The sequence below is a fragment of the Sminthopsis crassicaudata genome, chromosome 3 (assembly GCF_048593235.1).
Source record: "Sminthopsis crassicaudata isolate SCR6 chromosome 3, ASM4859323v1, whole genome shotgun sequence".
In the NCBI taxonomy this organism is placed as follows: domain Eukaryota; kingdom Metazoa; phylum Chordata; class Mammalia; order Dasyuromorphia; family Dasyuridae; genus Sminthopsis; species Sminthopsis crassicaudata.
This window is the reverse complement of record NC_133619.1, coordinates 512,547,785-512,566,842: the sequence shown is the minus strand read 5'-3', so window position 1 is coordinate 512,566,842 and position 19,058 is coordinate 512,547,785. Positions and strand designations below refer to the sequence as shown.

Sequence of the window (19,058 nt, the reverse complement as noted above, 5' to 3'; positions counted from 1 at the left end):
TCATGTCACTTCCTGTAACTTCACTAACTTCATGTGAGTTTCTGCAACACAGGGTTCAAGGCCTGATCTTCTGGTTCTGGAAATAGGGATCATGTGACTTAGGCCTAGTCTCATAAACTGAAAAAACTTCATTTAGTCAGTCCCATTCAGACTTGTGTCATAGATGCAATTTGATTGGTTTGATTTATCTATTTTCCCACAACTTATGTAATATTGGAATTAAAAGTTATTTAAATATTTGGTAGAATTCAGTTGTAAATGCACTGAATCTTGGGGGAGAGTTCATTTATAGCTAGTTCAATTTCTTTTTCTAAAAGAGGGTTATTTAAACATTTTATTTTCTGTTCAGTTCTGTTCTGTTTCATGCTGGAAAATTATGTTTTTGTAAGTATTCATACATTTCATTTAGATTTTCAATTATATTGGAATATAAGTGAACAAAAGAGCCTCAAATAATAGCTTTTATTTCTTCTTCTTTAGTTAAGAATTCTTTTTCATTTTTTATACTAATAAGTTGGTTTTCTTCTTTTTAAAATAAAATCCAATGATACCAATTTTTTTTTAAAGTAACTCGTGGTTTTTATTTATTAATTCAATGCCTTTTCTAGCTCTAAAATTCTTTTAATTTTATCTTCTTTTTTGGCATTTAATTGGGAGGATAATTTGTTGGTTTTGTAGTTTTTCTTTTTAACTATACACTTATAATGCATTGATCTGATTTTTCTGTCGAAAAATATACATTTTCTCCTGAGTTCTAGTTTGGCTGCATCCCACCAATCTTGATATATTAAATATTTTTTGTCATAATATTTAATGAAATTATTGTTTCTCTAATTTGTTCTTTGGGATTCTTTAGGATCAATTTAATTTTTTAATTTAGGATTTAATTTCCAATTAATTTTTAATCTTTGTTTCAAAGGTCCTTTATTGATTGTTATTTACATTATGGTCGGTAAAAGATATACTTAATATTTCTACTTTCCTGTATTTATAGGGATTTTATGCCCTAATACATGATCAGTTTTTGTGAAGATATCACATACAGCTGAAAAAAATAGATATACTCCTTATCACAAAGCAATATTGCCCAGAGGGCTATCATATTTCATTTTTTATTCAGGTTTTTAACTCCTTCCCTCCTTCCTTCCTTCCTTCCTTCCCTCCTTCCTTCCTTCCTTCCCTCCTTCTCCCCTTTCTTCCTTCTTTCCCTCCCTCCTTCCCTCCTCCCTCCTTGCTTCCCCCTTCCCTCTTTCCCTCCTTCTTTCCTTCCTTCCTTCCTTCTTTCCTTCCTTCCTTCCTTCCTTCCCTCCTTCCTTCCTCCCTCCCTCCCTCCCTCCCTCCCTCCTTCCCTCCCTTCCTTCCTTCCTTCCTTCCTTCCTTCCTTCCTTCCTTCCTTCCTTCCTTCCTTCCTTCCTTCCTTCCTTCCTTTTTGCCTAGGTCAATGATAGGCAAATTGAAGTTCCCCAACATTTGTAATTTTATTGTTTTCATTTGGTGCATTTATATTTAGTATTTCTTTAAATTCGTTATTTATGATAACTTTTAGCAAAATGTAGTTTCCCTGGTTTATCTGTTTTAATTAGGTCTGGTTTTGCTTTTCCTTTGTTGGAGATCACAATTGCTTCTTCTGCTTTTTAACTTTAGCTGAAGCATAATGGATTCTTCCCCGTCACATATTTTAACTCTGTGAATGTCTTTGTGTTTCAAATGTGTTTCTGGTGAACAACATATTGTTTGTTGGATTTTGGCTTCTAATCCATTCTGCTATCATCTTCAGTTTTGTGGGCAAGTTCATCCCATTTCATTCATATGCTAACTATGCATTTCCCTCTCCCTTATATTCTTATAGTTTTCCTTTTTTCCCAGTTTTTTCTGAGTGTCTGCTTCTGACTTAAGTTCCTTGTTACAGACAAGAGCTAAAAATTGTTAATGGATTGATATCATTATAGATGAAACACCCCAAGGACTTATCCTTGGCTTACATTATTAGGCATTTTTAATTAGTCACTTGGATGGAAGTATGGCTGATATGCTTTAAATTGGCAGGTGACCCCATATTAGGATTCTTACGAGATGCTAAGTCACTGGAATGGATATAATTTACCTAATGGTTCAGTATGATTGATCTTATCCTACAAGGAGATGTTATGGGCCAGAACTTGAAACAAAGTACTAAGTGGAATTGATGAGATAATGATTCTCTAATTGACATGTACTTAGTACTTAGAGTAATTCCACAAGATTCACACCTTTAAGAGAGAATATAAAGCAAGAAGTTCTCGGGGCCAGAAGGACAAGCCCACTAGAGGACAAGCCCACTTTCAGAGGAGGAGACATATTCATTCCATTTTCCTTCTTTGCTCTGGCTGGAGGCTGAAGTACAAATCTTTGGATTCTTAGACATTCAGAGGGAGCTAGAGACAGAAGCTGGCAGAGACAAAGGACTAGCAGCAAGATCCAGAAGGCTTCCAGAAAACTAGCTGAGCCCGAAGAGAAAGAGATAAGATTTTGAAGGAGACAATAAAGGATTTGTACCTGGCTGCATTTGGGATGACTACTCTGAACTGAAATGAAGGTTGCTTCCAGAAGCCCCCAAGAAACCTCCTCCCAGAGATCATTACATTTCGGCATCTGAACATGGGACAGACATGATCCTGATCCATTGGGAAAGTCTCCTTGACACAGAAATTAGGGTGAGTACAACTAGGAAACTTTGTTAAAGAGCTAAAGTAGAATTTCAGCTAAAATGGGACTAACATTTAGAAAACAGCCTTTTTTTCCAATTCAAGGAAAATATGTAGAGAGCATTGTCAGACTTATGAAAAGCCAAGGTTTCATTATACTTTGGGAGCAGATCATTGAACTTTTAGAAATGGTACAGTACACGTCTCCTTGGTTCTCTATGGAAAAATAATTGGATCCAAATGAGAGCAGGAGGGAAAAAGATCAGGGGATGGGGAATGACCTAATTTCTCCTTCTATGAAGCTTCGCACTCAAAATTGTACTTAACTCCATTCTTATCTGATTCTTCATCTTTTTCACCTACTTTATTTGGCTCCTCCCCCTCCTGCTCTTTAGGTTTTTTCCTTATTCTATAATTCCCTAAAGCCAGTTGTATTAAATTATATGTATTAAGTGTGTCTTTGGAAATTGAGTCAGGTCCATTTTCATTGTAGAATTGACAAAGTTGCTCTCCTACTAATTTCCACTCATGGTCAAAAGTGATTTATATATTAATTCCTGTTTGCCTATTGGGTTTTTCCTTATTCTATAATTTATATAATCAGTTTTGACCAACTAGCAGGTGAAGGTCAGTAGGGAGAGAATTCAGCACAGATTAATTACCCCACAATAACTTATGAACAGATTGCTGCTGCTGCCATAAAAGCTTGGGGTTCCCTCCCTGGACAAAAAGATTGAGGTAAAGCCTTCACAAAAATAGAGCAAGGTCCCAATGAACCCTTTTTGGATTTTGTGGAACGTTTGCAGACAGCTATCACAAGAATCATTAGAGAAAATGCAACTACAGAAATAATGACCAGACATCTGGCTAAGGAAAATGCTAATGAGGTTTGCAAAAGAATTATATGGAGACTACACAAAGATGCTCCTTTAGAGGAGATCATAAGACACTGTGCCATAGTGGGCACAAATACTTATTATACCCAGACTATGATGAACATGGGAAGACAGGGTCCCTCTTGGCAAGGGACTTCTAGAGAAAATTGTTGATGTTCTCAATGTGGAAAAATTGGGCATCTAAGAGCTCAGTGTAGATATGGAGATAGAGTGAGAAGACAGGCTGAGAGAAGACCTAAAACCCCATGTCCAAAATACCACAAGGGCTTCCACTAGGCCTCAGAATGTAGATTGACCCAGGGAAATAAGAGGTGGAGCCCAGATCCAAGACCTCAATCAAAAGACAGGTGGGGCATGATGGCAGCTGAGTTTACAGCCAGAGAGCCTTTAAAAGGTCAGGACTCTGATATGATCTATCAGCTGAAAAGTAATCACATGGCAGAAAAGGAGTACATGATCAACCAATAGAAAAGCAATCAGATAACAGAAAGGGATTACAATTGAGGAGAATACAGGCTTTTTTAACCCACCAGAAAGGCAGTGTCCAGTGCAAACAGCTCCAATATAATGAGCAGCTCCAATGTAATTGCCAGATTATGAGGACAGATTTAGAAAGGGGTCAATAGAAGGGACCACATAGGCTAACTGCTTGGGAGAAAGGGTTTGCTTGTATTCCTACAGATGGAGAAGGAAACAGATGGGTGGCAAAGAGCACCTGGAGAAAGACAGAAAAAGAAAAACCTGAAAACAAAGGAGAAGACCTAAGAACAAAATCTACAGGAATCATTGGATTCCCTAACACAAGATGAGACTATTGCAGGACTTCAAAACTTGCAGGAATTATTGGGTTCTTGGCACATGAACTAATGGACAGTAGATTCCTTTTGGACTATTTCTAGGACTTAAGGACATGTATAATTCCTCATGTTGATTCATGTTATTTGTTATATCACTACTAGTTTGTATTATGTTACTATGTGCTTATGTAATTATGTGTAATACCTCCCATATTGATGGATTTATGTATACCTGTTTCAAGTGAGCCCCTTCAGAAACTCGTTAATCTGATTTGATTTCCCATTTCCTTTAGTGTTTTCATTTCCCTTCCTGAGACATCAGAGAGAATGTGATCACCTCCTTTTATGGTATTTTCATTCCTTTTTTGAGCAGTCGGGGAAATCGTGATCACCTTTTTGGGGGTTCTCACTTCCTTGAGAAGTCAGGGAGGTCATGACTACTTATGTTCTAAAATCAAAAGAAATCAGGAAATGTTAGGATTCTTATAAGGTGCTAAGCCAGTTATCTAATTTAGCATGGTACTTAACAGTTCTCTAGTTCACTAATGTACTTAGTAGTTATTAGAATTCTACAAGATTCACACAAGTTTAAGAGAGCATATATAAGCTAGAAGCATCAACCAGGATTGAGTCCAGGACATTCAGAAGTCAGAGAGGACAAGCCCACTCTTGGAGGCAGAGACAGATTCATTCCAACTTCCACCTTTGTGCTGGATGGAGACATTCGGAGGGAGCTAGAGGCTGAAGCTGGCAGAGACAAAGGACTAGTGGCAAGAACTCTTGGAACCAAGGAGAGAGATAAGCGTCTAAGAAAGCTAACCATGCCCAAGAAAGGAGACAATACTTGGAAAGAAAAAATAAAGGATTTTGACTTTAACTCCTGGCTGCATTTGGGGTGATTAAACTGAAATGAAATGAAGGCTGCTTCCGGAAGCCCCCAAGAAACCTGCTCCCAGAGGACACACTTTAGAGAAGAATATTACAACCTCAAGCTGGAAAGAATAGGCAGTGTTTTGGATGAGAGAGTCAAGATCTAGAAATGTCTCTGTAGAGGATAATTAATAAGTTGGACCTAATAGAATAGCATTTAATAGGAATAAGTATAAAATCTTATTCTTGGGTTTAAAAAAAATAAACTATGGCGTCAAGATTGGGATGGCATGGTCAAACAGCAAAAAGCTGCAAAAGATTCAAATTCAATATGACTTTACAATGCACACAAAAAAGTTTAAGTGACCTTAAGGTGAGTTAATAGAAACATAGTTTCCGTAATGAAGGCAGCAATAGTCTCAATGGTCTCAATGTGCTCTGCCCTGGTCAGTCTCTACCTAATTTCTCTCTTTGAAAGCACAGTCCTGGTGCAGTGGAAAGAGTTCTGTTCTTAAAGTCAGTTGCTTTCTAGTTGTGTGATTTTAGGCAAGTTATTTAATCTGTCTTGACCCTTTTCCTCATAGGATTGTTGCAAACATTCATGATAGATAAATATCCATTATTTTTATGATTCTTAATTGCCTTAATCCTGCTAATTGTCTCCTCTGGGACCAAACAGAAGGCTAATACTCTTCTATATGCAACTTTGCAGATAAAAATAGTTGTTGTTTACCTCACAAATCATAGCATCTGAAATAGATTTTATCCTATATTTCTCCCCTTCTGAACTAAACTTTTTTAGAAATCATGCATATAAAATGCTTCTGCTTATCCTCTCATCTTCTTTTAAATCCTTTGCATTTTAACTTTTGACCTCATCAATTAAAATTTTTCTCCCCAAAATTATTTATGAACTTTTGTTAAGTCTCCATTTAAATCAGTAGTAGGGATCATCCAGCCTGCAGGCCATATAAAAACCATGAAATCATTTGTTCTAGCCCTGCCAAGGCAACCACAGGCCATGATGAGTTGAAAGTTAAGTATAACAACCATCACTACTTAAGTTTTTAAGTTGATAATTTTGTATGACCCATGAGTGATTTTTAAAATATCCACATGGCCTTTGGCAGAAAAATTGGTTCCCCTGTGATTTAGTTCTATGTTTTTTGTTTACATTCTGTGAACTAGATATTATTTAAATATGTCAAAGTCTGTGAAGGATATATTTACTATTTCTGCCTCTTTTTTTTCTTTGTGCCCTGATAGATGGTCAATTCTTATATAAAAGTTTATTGTGGAACTGAGAAATATACATATTTTAGAGTCCCATTTAAAAGATATAATTTTTTTAAGAGTTAGATTCTGCAATAATTTGTTTTCCCTTTCATTTATAATTTTTTAAAGATTCACTTAAAGCTAAGTGAGAGATATTGAAATTTCCTGCTATATTATTGTCTATAACTCATATTTCAATTAATTTTTCTTTATAAATTTAGATGCCAAGGCACTTGCAGCATAAAAGTTTAATATTGATATTGATTTCTCATCTATGGTCACTTGCAACATGGTGTACTTTTCTTGTTTATCTGTTTTTATAATGTGAAATTTGTTTTTGCTTTCTCTGGTAGCATACTTAAAAAAACTCCTGCTTGTTTGGATTCACCTGATACATGGCAAAAATTTTTTTTCCAATTCCTCATTTTTCTTTTGTGTATCTTTGTTTTTCAATGTGTTTCATATGTGCAACAGATTGTGGTGTTTTGCTTTTTTTATCCAGTCTGTCACTCTTCATTTTATTGGATTATTTAATCCATTCATATTTAAAGTTATGAGTATTAGATTTTTATTTTCTTGTCTCAAATATTCACTTTCAGGTTGGTATTTTTCTTCCTTTTCTTCTGTAAACATAACACTATGTCTCATCAGCTTATTTTAGTTTAATCTACTTTAAGGTACCCTATTTCTTTTGGTTCTCTTCCTTTCATTCTCAAGCCCCATCTCATACTTATTGATTATCCCTTTCATTTGTTTTGAAGTTTAGTTTAACTCACTAGTTCTTTTTCTGTCAAGTAATGAAACAAAAATTTCCTTTCTCTCTTTTCTTTCAATTTATTATTTTTATCAGTTTTTAAAAATTTCATCTTCATACCTTTTTCTAAAAAGTATTTCTTTCCCTCATTCTCATCATTATTTCCCTCCTCTCTCTAGAACTATTCTCTTCTGGATTTTTGTTCTTTGACTCATAAATTTATTTAGTTCTTCACTCTCCTTATACCTTAATTTAATTAATGCCACTCAAGATGGCAGTTTTGGGTTCCCTGTTCTTTCTGTGTTATGCTTTATGAACCTTGCTCCCAAACCCCCTTTTCTGTTATGTTTCATCCTCAGAAATACCAAATTCCTGCAGGTAATAGAGAAAATACTATTTCATGGTAGAAATTCTCCTGTGTTGATGATTGTGCTTATCATTAATAAGCTTTACCTTGTCCATACTTGTTTTTTCTCATTTGCTTTGAAACCTTCTTTTTTTCTACTCTTCTGAATGACAGTTGCTTTTACTATCACTTTCTCCCATGATCTCTTAATTGCCAACTCAATCTGTATTCTTCTTTTTTTTTTAAACCTCTCAGCAGCCTATGACACTGCTGATCACCTCTCCCTTTAATACTTTCTTCTCTTTAAGTTTTCCTGACACCATTCTCCTGATTCTCCTACTATCTATCTAACTTTTCTCAGTCTTCTTTGCTGTCTCTTCATCTATGTCTTGCCATTAACTGGCTGTTCTACAAGAACAGGGGCTCTCTCCTATTTTTCCTCTATACGTCACTTTGCGATTTCATCAGTTTTCATGAGTTCAACTATTGTGTTTCTGCAGATGATTCCTAGATCTATTTGGTTACACAGCCATTTTGGTTATACAGCCAAGTGACAGAACCATACCTTTTGTTTGTGTTCTTTCCACCTCTATATGCTTTTCCTAAAGGCAACATGAATAATAATGGTTATTAGTGTTACTGCTATTAAAAGTTCACATTTCTATGACTCTTCAAGGTTTACAGTGTGCTTTTTTTCCCCCACAAGAGCCCTGTGAGGAAATAATAATGTAACTGGCATTTATTTAGTATCTCCAGGTTTACAAAGTCCTTGATATATATTATTCGTTCCTCACTACAACTCTGGGAAGTTACTATTATTATCCTCATTTTATAGTTGAAGAAACTGAGGCAAACAAGTGAAGTGCCTCACCTAAGGTCATATAGCTAGTATGTCTGAGAGGCTGAATTTGAAATTAATTCTTCCCAAGTCATCTCTATTCCACTTAGCCACTTAGCTATCTCTTTAAAAAATATTAAGTGACTTGAGAGTAAAGATTGTTCCATTATTTGCTTTTATATGCCCAAGCATTTAGCACATACCTGGTAAGTGGTTGGTGCTTAATGCTTGCTGATTGATTGTAATGTAATATAATATTATATACATAATATACAAATAATATATCTGTAATATAGTTATTAGCTGTGGCAATAGGCACTCGAAATCAAGCCTTCTAACCTCAGGGCCTCATACCCTTCCACTTCACACTTCCTCACTGTCACTTCATTTTTTTGTGGTAATAATGGTTCGATGTGTTTCTTGCTTCATTTCTTCCTTGCTTTACTTCCTAGGAAACCTTTTGACAGGATGTCAGGATCAGGACTATATAAAGTAGATGATGGATGTCATTATCTCGCCAACTGCTTTCCAGCTAGAAATATATTCAGGTCAAGAAATGAAGGTAATATTAATTCCTTAGTCATAGAAAATTCTAAGTTACAAAGATTCCTTCTTCTCTCTGTTCTCTCCCCATTGCCAGTAGATCACCAATCCTTATCCATCCCTTTTAATCACAGTGTTACAAGGTTACTATAAGGGATCAATCCCATAATCTCACAGTTTGAAGGATACTCAGAGGGCATTTAGTGCACTTTATACTTTAACATTAAATCCATTCTGCAACCTTCCAGACAAGTAATCTATCTTTGTGTAAAGAGTTCCATTGGTAGGAGACAGACTATCACTTAAAGCAGACTATTTGGGGCAATTGTAGTTTTGACTTTTTCCACATATTGAGTCAGAAGTATGCTCTCTTGCAGCTTCTCCTCCCTAATATTAGTTCTACCCTCTTGAATTCAACCCTAACAAATATAATTCATCTTCCAACATAAATATAAAATGTAAAGTAAAAACACAATAAATGTAATGTAAATGTGGAAGAATTAACCAGTATCAATCCTTTTCTATAAAATTATCCTTTAGTCTTCCCTTCCTAAGGTGAGATGATTTCCATATATTCCACATCTTGTATACTTTCTTTTGGATAGGTTTTAACTTGTCAATGTCCTTCCTAAAAATGTGGCCCTACAAGTAAATAGATAACACAGATGGAATCTGACCAAGGGCAGAGATGTACAAGATTATGTATTATGGACCTTACACTCCTCTTAATGCATTCTAAGTTTGAATTTTTTTTTTTTGGCTGTCATATCACATGATTGATTCATATCAAAGTTATAGTGACTTACTAACTTTACCAGATTTTTTTCATATTATCTGCCATACTTGTATATTTGATTTTCAAATATCAAATTGGATAGTGTTTGACATTTGAATGTATATGTATATTGGCATTTAAAGCACTTCACAATTTGACCCTTTCCTGTCTTTCTAGTCTTATTATACTATCTTCTACATATGATCCATCTATACTGGTCTTACTGTTCCTCACATAGGACATTCCATTTCCTATCTCTGTGCCTTTGCCTTGACTTTCCGTCTCTTAAAATGCAATCTCTCCTCACCTTCATCTATTAGAATCCCTTTCTTCCAGACTCAACTCAAATGTTACCTTCTGCAAAAAAAGTCCTAGTACCCCTGACTGCTGGTGCCTTCCTTCTGATACTGCCTTCTGTATAGTCTGCATATATCTTATATTTTCCTTTGTAATCCAGCTCAAAGGGTTTATTTTTTTATATGAATCTCTTTGTTGGGGAATTACGTGCTTAATATCCCACATTTGTTGGGGAGGGGGGCAGCTGGAGTTGGTGAGAGCAGGAAAGAAGGGAGCTCCTAAATTCTTCTGGTTTGCAGTTTCAGGATTGAAGCTGAGTATTCAAATTCTCTTGAAGTCACTGGGAAGAGAGAGAAACCCTGGGAAGTTAACATTTAAAGTTATGTCCTATTGCCAGGTTGCAATACTAGAGACTTTGCAAAATTTTCTCTTTAGACAAGATTTGGGTTTCTCTGCCTCTGGCTCTATCTCTTTCTGTCTTTGTTTCTGTCTATGTCTCTGTCGCTATCTGGCTCTTGTCTTTTTCTCTGTTTCCTTCTCATTTCTGTCTCTCTGTCTCTGTCTCCGTCTCTCTCTATATCTGTCTTTCTCTGTCTCTGTCTTCTCCCACTCTTGTTCTCTTCACCCTATGTATGCCTCTGGCTCTCTGTCTCAATCCCCTATCCCCACTCCAAATTGTCTTCCTCTTTTTCCCCCTTCCTCCTTGAGCTGAGATACCTCCTCTGAAGGAGAGAACTCCTTTGGTCCATAATGTTTGGTATATTTTCTCATAGTATACTTTCTCAGATTTCTGTTTTGCCATCAACATGGCAAATTGTTTGATTGACCATGTATGTTCATTGAGGAACTGGCCTTTTATGGGAAAGAAATTAATCTCGGATACAAAGCTTGGTGCCTCCCTTCCCCATTGAAAATAGCTATCAGGAACTATAGTTTGAATCTAAAAATTACACTTCCTAGACTAATAATATTTATGGGAGCAGAAAGCTATTTCTAGCCCAGTATCCTGCCCTGAGTAAAGTTGTAAGGCCCCAATGTTGCATTTTCTTTCCTGGCAGGAATCGGAAAGTCTCCCTTAGAAAAGGATAAGGAGAAAAGATGCGAGAGATGACTATTTTTGCCTCTCTGAAAACCATATCTAAACAGACCATGTGGATATACATAATCCACACTGATAAAAGAAAGCACCCACCACACATGACACCCCTTGCTACACTTTTTTATTTATATGATCTCTCTCCCTCATTAAAAGGTATGCTTCTTGAAAAAGGGGAGTGTAGTTGCCTTTCTTTATATCACTAGCTTTTATTGCAATGGAGGAAAAAATGGAATTTAGACCCGTATACACATCTGCACAAGTCCCAACATCTCTCCTAACCTCGGTCAAGGGCTTTTACTTGTTGCTTCTTTGTCTCCTCTTCCTGTGAATTATCACCACCAAGTCCAAGATGAAAGTATTCAGATATTTTGAAAATGCTCAAATATTCTGAAAATATTTAATCCAATAAGAAGGCAGTGCATGGATACAGGTTGGGCTTATTTAGTACCATATTCCTACATTCATGCTAAAATCTTTTGGGGCCCACTATCTATTCAAAACCACTGCTTACAAGCCCCCATTTTTCTCTGATTCTCCATCAGACCAACCAGAAATGCACAAGAGACCTCACAGTAAGGCAAAAGAACATTTATTTAAGACTGAATAGGAGGTAAACAATAAGGCATTAAAATAGGCAGCAGGCATCACCTGTTTTTCAAAACCGGCTCCTCCAGCTCCTGCAGTGTCAGGAGGGTGAGTCCTCATTTGTCTTTATCCTTGGAGCTATCTTACTGACATGGTGTTGGCAAGCTCAGGAACAGAGAGGGCAGAATGACTTTCAAGTTGGCTAAGCATCAGAGCTTCAAGGTTTGGAGGACCAGGAAATCTTCACAGCTCACCAGCATTACACTGAAGCATGCCTATCTGGAAGCCTTCCTGCCTGCAGCTATTATTCTCCAGAACAATATAGCTAGATCCTCAATGTTGCAATATGTGGCTGCCTAAGTTTATGAAGGAACAAGAATATCCTCTGAGTTCAAAAGGCTAGCATTGGCATGACTTAACTTCTGTTAGCAATGACAGGAATTAATTGCAGCTAAAGGTTAGCATCCTGGCTCAGAATCTAATTTTCTGATTTGCCCAGGAATCTTGCAGCTATTTTGCATCAGGAGTAGGCTTCTGGGGCACTTAGATGGGGTGGTGGACAGAACACAGGCCCTGAAGTCAGGATGAAGTGAGTTCAAATTCAGCCTCAGACATGTGACACTTCCTACCTGTGTGACTCTGGATAACTCCAGTTCCCTCATAAAAAAGAAGGAAGGGAGGGAATGAGGAAAGAAAGAAAGGAAGGAAGGAAGGAAGGGTAGGATTCAAACTCAAGTCTTAGCTGGGTCAGAAAAGGGAAGAAGGTAGGAAAGAAAGAAGGAATGAAGGAGTAGGATTCAAACTCAGATTTTAGCTGAGTCAGAAAAGGAAAGAAGAAAAAAAAAAGAAGAAAGAGAAAGAAAAGGAGGGAAGGAGGGAGGGAAAGAGAGAGGAAGGAAGGAAGTCAAGTCACCTTAACTCCAGTTGCCTCATAAAAGGAAGGAAGGAAAGGAAGGAAGAAAAAAAGGAGTAGTGATGCAGTTTGAGTAGTCTAGATTCCTGGTGGTCTAGAGGTTAGTGGCAATAAGAGAGTTGTTAAGAATCCCCTTTAAATCCGCCTCAGGTTTTAGGAGTGAAAGAATTCACTCATTTCTGAATAATTAGTTGAAAATGAAAGTTTATTGTTGGATAGAAATCAGTTTACCAAGAGACTGGCTTCTATAGTGGCAGATCTATTGGAAAATGAAGTTTTGGTGCTGAGAGAATGCTTTCTCAGCAGGCAGAAGGATTCTGACAGCTGAGTGAGCTATCCAGATCTATCTGAAAGACCTTAGTTGATGGAAGTTATTATATTGGGTATCTTGTTGGGAGGCTGGGACAACTCTAGTTCCCTGGTTTAGACTCTTTCAGCCTGGGTCTCCTATTGGAATTAACAATACTTCAAAGTAGTGCTTTTTGATCAGGATTTCTAATTGAATTTCTGGCATCCTGGAAAAATAACTTATCTAGGGGGATATGCCTTCCCAGGAGGAGCTGAGAATCTGAAAGGGATCACAGATCAAAAGGAAATACAGTTTCTTAAAGGGACCACAACCTATGTCAGTAGGATTCAAACTCAGGTCTTAGCTGGGTCAGAGAAGGAAAGGAAGAAAGAAAGGAGTGGGATCAAACTCTGGTTTTAGCTAAGTCACAGAGGGAAAGAAAGAGAAAGGAAGGAAAAAAGGAAAGGAGGAAGAGAGGGAGGGAGGAAGGAAGGAAGAAAAAAAGGGGCAGGATTCAATTCGGGTCTTATTGGAGTCAAACTTCTAGCTTCTTTATCTCTTTTTCCTCTTTCATTTATTTGCTTGTCCAGATCTTTTAAAATAAAATCATAAGGCAAAGGGAGTTGTAATTTTTCAGTTGTGTCAAATTCTCTGTGATCCCCGTTTCGGATTTTCTTTGCAGAAATACTAGAATGGTTTGCCATTTCATTCTCCAACTCATTTTACAGATGAGGAAATTGAGGCAGATAGGATTACACAGCTAGTTAGTATCTGAGGACAGATTTGCACTTAGAAGTTGAAAGAAATATGTGTCAACAGGCAATAACATCTTTATGAAATTTATATGAAAACTAGGTTTGTTACCAGAGAAATGAATATGCATATAGGATAATCCATATGGAAGTTTGCATTTTTATAACAGCAGAACAAAGGAAGGAGATATTAGAAATCTCCACCAGCTGGGAGGCAGAAATATGCAGTAAAAGTGGAAAAAAGACACACACACACACACCCACACTCCCGAAGGGAAAGAGCATAGTGATGACAAATGCCATATTCTTTTTCCTTGGGAACTGCTAGACCATAAAGATAGGATGGTCTACTTCTCTACATGGATCCCAGTTGTACAAGCAGTTATTCAGCCCAGATTAACTGGTGTCTGTCTTGACTTCCAAAAACACACAGGGAGTCCAGATTGGGAGACCAACAACAAATTATACCAGCTGAAGGGACGTCATTCTTGACATGCTCCAGACTTCCTGTATACTCTGGGTCCAGTGTTTCTGAGAAATATGGTAACTCAAAAAGACAAATTCAGGAAAATCCTTAACAGTCCTTGGAAAAGCAAATAAGGAATTTATTGTGTGTTAGGATTACTAAGTGAGAACTGAGGTTGTCTGGACAGTGACAAGGTGAGAATTCAGGTTTTCTGGACAATTACAAGGTGAGAACTCAGGTTGACTTGATAGAGGGGGCAAGCTCATTGGCTGGGGTGGTTCTTCCCAGAAGCCCTTGCATTATCCCACGCCCATTCTCTGGGAGAATAAAAGAAGAGGACTCTCAGAGAAAGAGGAGACTCTGAATTGCATCAGGCTTGACGGAGCTCTCTGCAGGAAGGGAAGTCACTTCTTTGGACAAGAGTTAACAGCAACTGCCTGGAGACAACGGTTCATTACAGGAAGAAGAATCTGTCGGAGAGATTTGAGTAGAAGACACAGCAGATCTCTTCCCAGAGAGCGATCCAGCAGCTTCTGGAGACGACAGCTCGTTACATTTGGCGCCCAACGTGGGGCAAGGACATTTGCTTATCCTGACAAGAGGAGCTAGACCAGACCTTCACAATTTGGCGCCTGAACAGGGACAGACACAGTCCTGATTCCAGTGGAAAAGCTTCCAATCTAGATCTCAGTCTCTCTGACCCAGAACCGTGAGTAACGAGGAAACTTTGTTAAAGATTAAGTGAGCGTGCTAATAGATAAATAAGGAACTTAACTTGTTAAGGGCTAAACCAGGAATCTCTTATAGCTGAAATGGGGCAGATGTTAGCTATATTCAATCCCTGGACCTCAGCCGACTCAACCTCAGCCCCAGACGCAACCTCAGCTCCATTCAGGAGTGGTACTATAGAGAGTATAATCAACATAATTGAGGAGCAGAGTTTACTTGTAACCTGGGTACAGATTGCTAAACTCTTGGCTGCATTAAGACGCACATCCCCTTGGTTCTTAGAGGAAGAAAAGATAGATGTAGATAAATGGAAGCTAGTGGGATATGAAATGAAAGAATTTCAAGCAAAAAATGGGCCTCGTTCAATTTCTGCAGAAGTATTTTATATCTACAACATAGTTCAATTAGCCTTAAACTATCAAGCAAGTTGTAGGAGAAGGAAAAGTTCTAAAAATGAACAGAGGAGGAAGTGTGAGGATAAAAGGAAAGATCAAGATCTTGCCCTAGAGCAAGAAAATTTAAATGAGGAATTATGGTATGATTCTCTTGAAGAAGCTTCAACCCTGCCTAGAGAACAGATTATTGACAGGCCCACATCAACCCCAGCTTCAGAGATGGAGGAAGAAAGAGGGGAAGAGGCAGAAACACAAACAGAATTGCCTGTGAAGAAGCCTAAGCCTATGACAAGATTAGAAAAAGCATTGGTTAAAGCTAAGAGAGAAGGACAGGATATAAGTGATTTTATACATGTATATCCTGTGATTGAAAATACTGACTCTGTAGGTAAAAAAAGGAGAAGATATGCACCTTTAGATTTGAATACAATTAAGGATTTGAAAAAAGGTTGTACCCTTTATGGGGCTACATCAGCTTATGTCAAAATGTTACTAGATGGTTTGTCTTATGAAGTCCTAACCCCGAATGATTGGAAATCCATAGCAAGGACATGTCTGGAGCCTGGAGAAAATTTATTATGGCTTGCGGAATTTCATGAATTATGTAAAATTCAAGTCAGATGCAATTTGGAAATAGGAGTTAACACACAATTCACTTTTGAGCACTTAGCTGGTGAAGGTCAGTATGGAGAGAATTCGGAACAGATTAATTATACCATGACAATATATGAACAAATTGCTAAGGCTGCAATAAAAGCTTGGGGTGTCCTTCCTGGACAGAAAGATCGTGGAGAGGCTTTCACTAAAATACAGCAAGGTCCCAATGAACCTTTTGCAGATTTTGTGGGACGTTTGCAAACTGCTGTCAAAAGAACTATTGGAGAAAATTCAGCTACAGAAATAATGACCAGACATCTGGCTAAGGAAAATGCCAATGAGATTTGCAAAAGAATTATATGGGGATTAGACAAAGATGCTCCTTTAGAGGAGATCATAAGACGCTGTGCTACAGTGGGAACAAATGCTTTTTACACCCGGACAATGATGAATGTGGAAAGGCAGGGTCCCTCCTGGCAAGGGACTTCTAGAGAAACTCGGCGATGTTTTCAATGTGGAAAAATTGGACATCTAAGAGCTCAGTGTAGGTATGGAGATACAGTGAGAAGACAGGGTGAGAGAAGACCTAAAACCCCATGTCCAAAATGCAACAGAGGACTCCATTGGGCATCAGAGTGTAAACTAATTCAGGGAAATAGGATGAGGGGCCCAGATCCAGGGCCCCAGGCAAAAAAGACTTGGGGCATGATGGCAGCTGATGTTACACCCAAAGAACTTTTAGAAGGCCATGACTCTGATTTAATCAATCAGCAGAAAAGCAATCACATGGCAGAAAGGGATTACCTGATAAGTGAGTCAAAAGGCAATCAGATTGCAAAAATGGATTACACTTGGGGAGAATACAGGCCTTTTAAACCAACATGGCTGTATCCAGTGCAAACAATTCCAAATGTAATTGCCAGATGATGAGAAGAGATTTAGAAAGTGGTAAGTAGAAGGTAATTAGATAGGTTAACTGCCTGGGAGAGAGGGTTTGCTTGTATTTCTTCAGCAGGAGAAGGAATCAGATGGGTGCCAACGAGTCATATTCGCCTTGTCCACCAGAGAGAGACAGAAAAAGAGAAAGACCTCAAAATAAAGGAGAAGATCTAAGAAACATCTTACACCGAAAGAGCATGGATAATAAAAAGACTGTTAAAGAACTTTAAAATCAGCAGGAATCATTGGACTTCCTCACACAAGATGAGACTAATGGACAATGGACTTATGGACATTTATAAATTTTCAATTTATGATTATTTGATTATGTTATATACTTCTAGCATGTGTTATGTTACTATGTTACTATATGCTTATGTAATTTATGTAATTATCTGTAATACTTCCCATATTGATGGATTTATGTTTCAAGGTCATTTATGTAATTATCTGTAATACTTCCCATATTGATGGATTTATGTTTCAAGGTCATGACTGTCCTATGTTCTAAATCAAAAGAAAAGGGGAGATGTTAGGATTACTAAGTGAGAACTGAGGTTGTCTGGACAGTGACAAGGTGAGAATTCAGGTTTTCTGGACAATTACAAGGTGAGAACTCAGGTTGACTTGATAGAGGGGGCAAGCTCATTGGCTGGGGTGGTTCTTCCCAGAAGCCCTTGCATTATCCCACGCCCATTCTCTGGGAGAATAAAAGAAGAGGACTCTCAGAGAAAGAGGAGACTCTGAATTGCATCAGGCTTGACGGAGCTCTCTGCAGGAAGGGAAGTCACTTCTTTGGACAAGAGTTAACAGCAACTGCCTGGAGACAACGGTTCATTACAGGAAGAAGAATCTGTCGGAGAGATTTGAGTAGAAGACACAGCAGATCTCTTCCCAGAGAGCGATCCAGCAGCTTCTGGAGACGACAGCTCGTTACAATTGTGTATCTAAAAACAGCAAGAAATGCCATTTCTTGAAACATCTGACTATTTTCCTTGCAGTGTTCATAATGAGTTTGAACAAAATAACCACCAGAATCATCACATATATATGCCAACATCCATGCAGAAAATGAGAAGTCTAGGAAAGTGTCCAAAGAATTCATTAAGACTTTCTATATGACATTGGTGTATACTTAATACTTGATGATATGTACAAAGATGAGCATGAGGGAGGATTAAGGAGCAGGCTTATTAATTAATCTTCAATATTAAGAAGCAAAAAAGGCCACAGATTTGTGGACTTCACAAGCCTTAAAGAATACTTACTTTAAGAAGAGAGTCAGAACTTGTTCTGCACAAAGGACACTCTATCTCCCATCTCATCACTGTCCTTACACCTATAATTCACTTCTTCATCCCCACCTCTTAGAATGCCTAGTTTATTCAACCACTGTTTTCTACATCAAACCTTTCCCAATCTCTTTAGTTGGTACTGTCCTTTTTCCTCAAATTGTCTAGTATATATTATATCTTACATATGCTTACATTATGCCAATATCCACACAGAAATGTTAGGTTTCTTGGGGGTAAGGACTGTTTCACCCATGTCTTTCTATCTCTGGTATTTAACTGGTATTGATTAAGAGAGTGAAATTGAGATGATTTGGTGTACAATTAAAACAGCTGATTTGACCCTCTTAAGTAAACTATTAAGACTAAAAAATGGGAAATGGATTAAGGACTGATCATTAGCACATATGATCATTTCTTAAGTAATTTAAACTGGTATAAAACAATCACTGTTATTTATACACAGGCCAAAAAATCTAGATACCAACTCAGCTGGGTGGATATCTGGAAAAACTAGGTTATCAAGTCAACAAGTATTTATTAAAAGATCCACTATATCCCTGTCTCTATGCTAGTATAAATTCATTTGTAAAATCATATAAGAGAAGATTCTGGACATTTTCACCTCACTAACAGTGAAGAATGGTGGTTGATAATAACAAATTACAGAAATGTGGTAAGGGATCCAATTAATTTAAATCATTAATAAAATGATAAAAACTAGAAGGACTACAGATAAGTTTTCTTTCATATAGCTGTTGATAGCCACATCATCATTTCATGTGACTTTAAGAGATTATGTTGCCCAACAAGCTCATTTTACAGAGAAGAAAAGTGAGGTTCAGAGAAGACACCAATCTGCCTTTATCCTGATAATGCTGTTAATTTGCTGAATAAAAGTGACCCTTCATTTCTCTGGAAAAGAAA

General features: G+C 37.5%; 1 protein-coding gene across 1 annotated transcript in view; it reads left to right on the top strand.

Annotated features, from left to right (window-relative positions):
* The window catches only part of XRRA1 (X-ray radiation resistance associated 1), a 143,241-nt gene that overhangs the window by 25,043 nt on the left and 99,140 nt on the right, over positions 1–19,058 (top strand). The window contains 1 exon segment of the mRNA XM_074304072.1: positions 8,913–9,022. Within this exon segment, the coding sequence (XP_074160173.1) occupies positions 8,913–9,022 (110 nt within the window).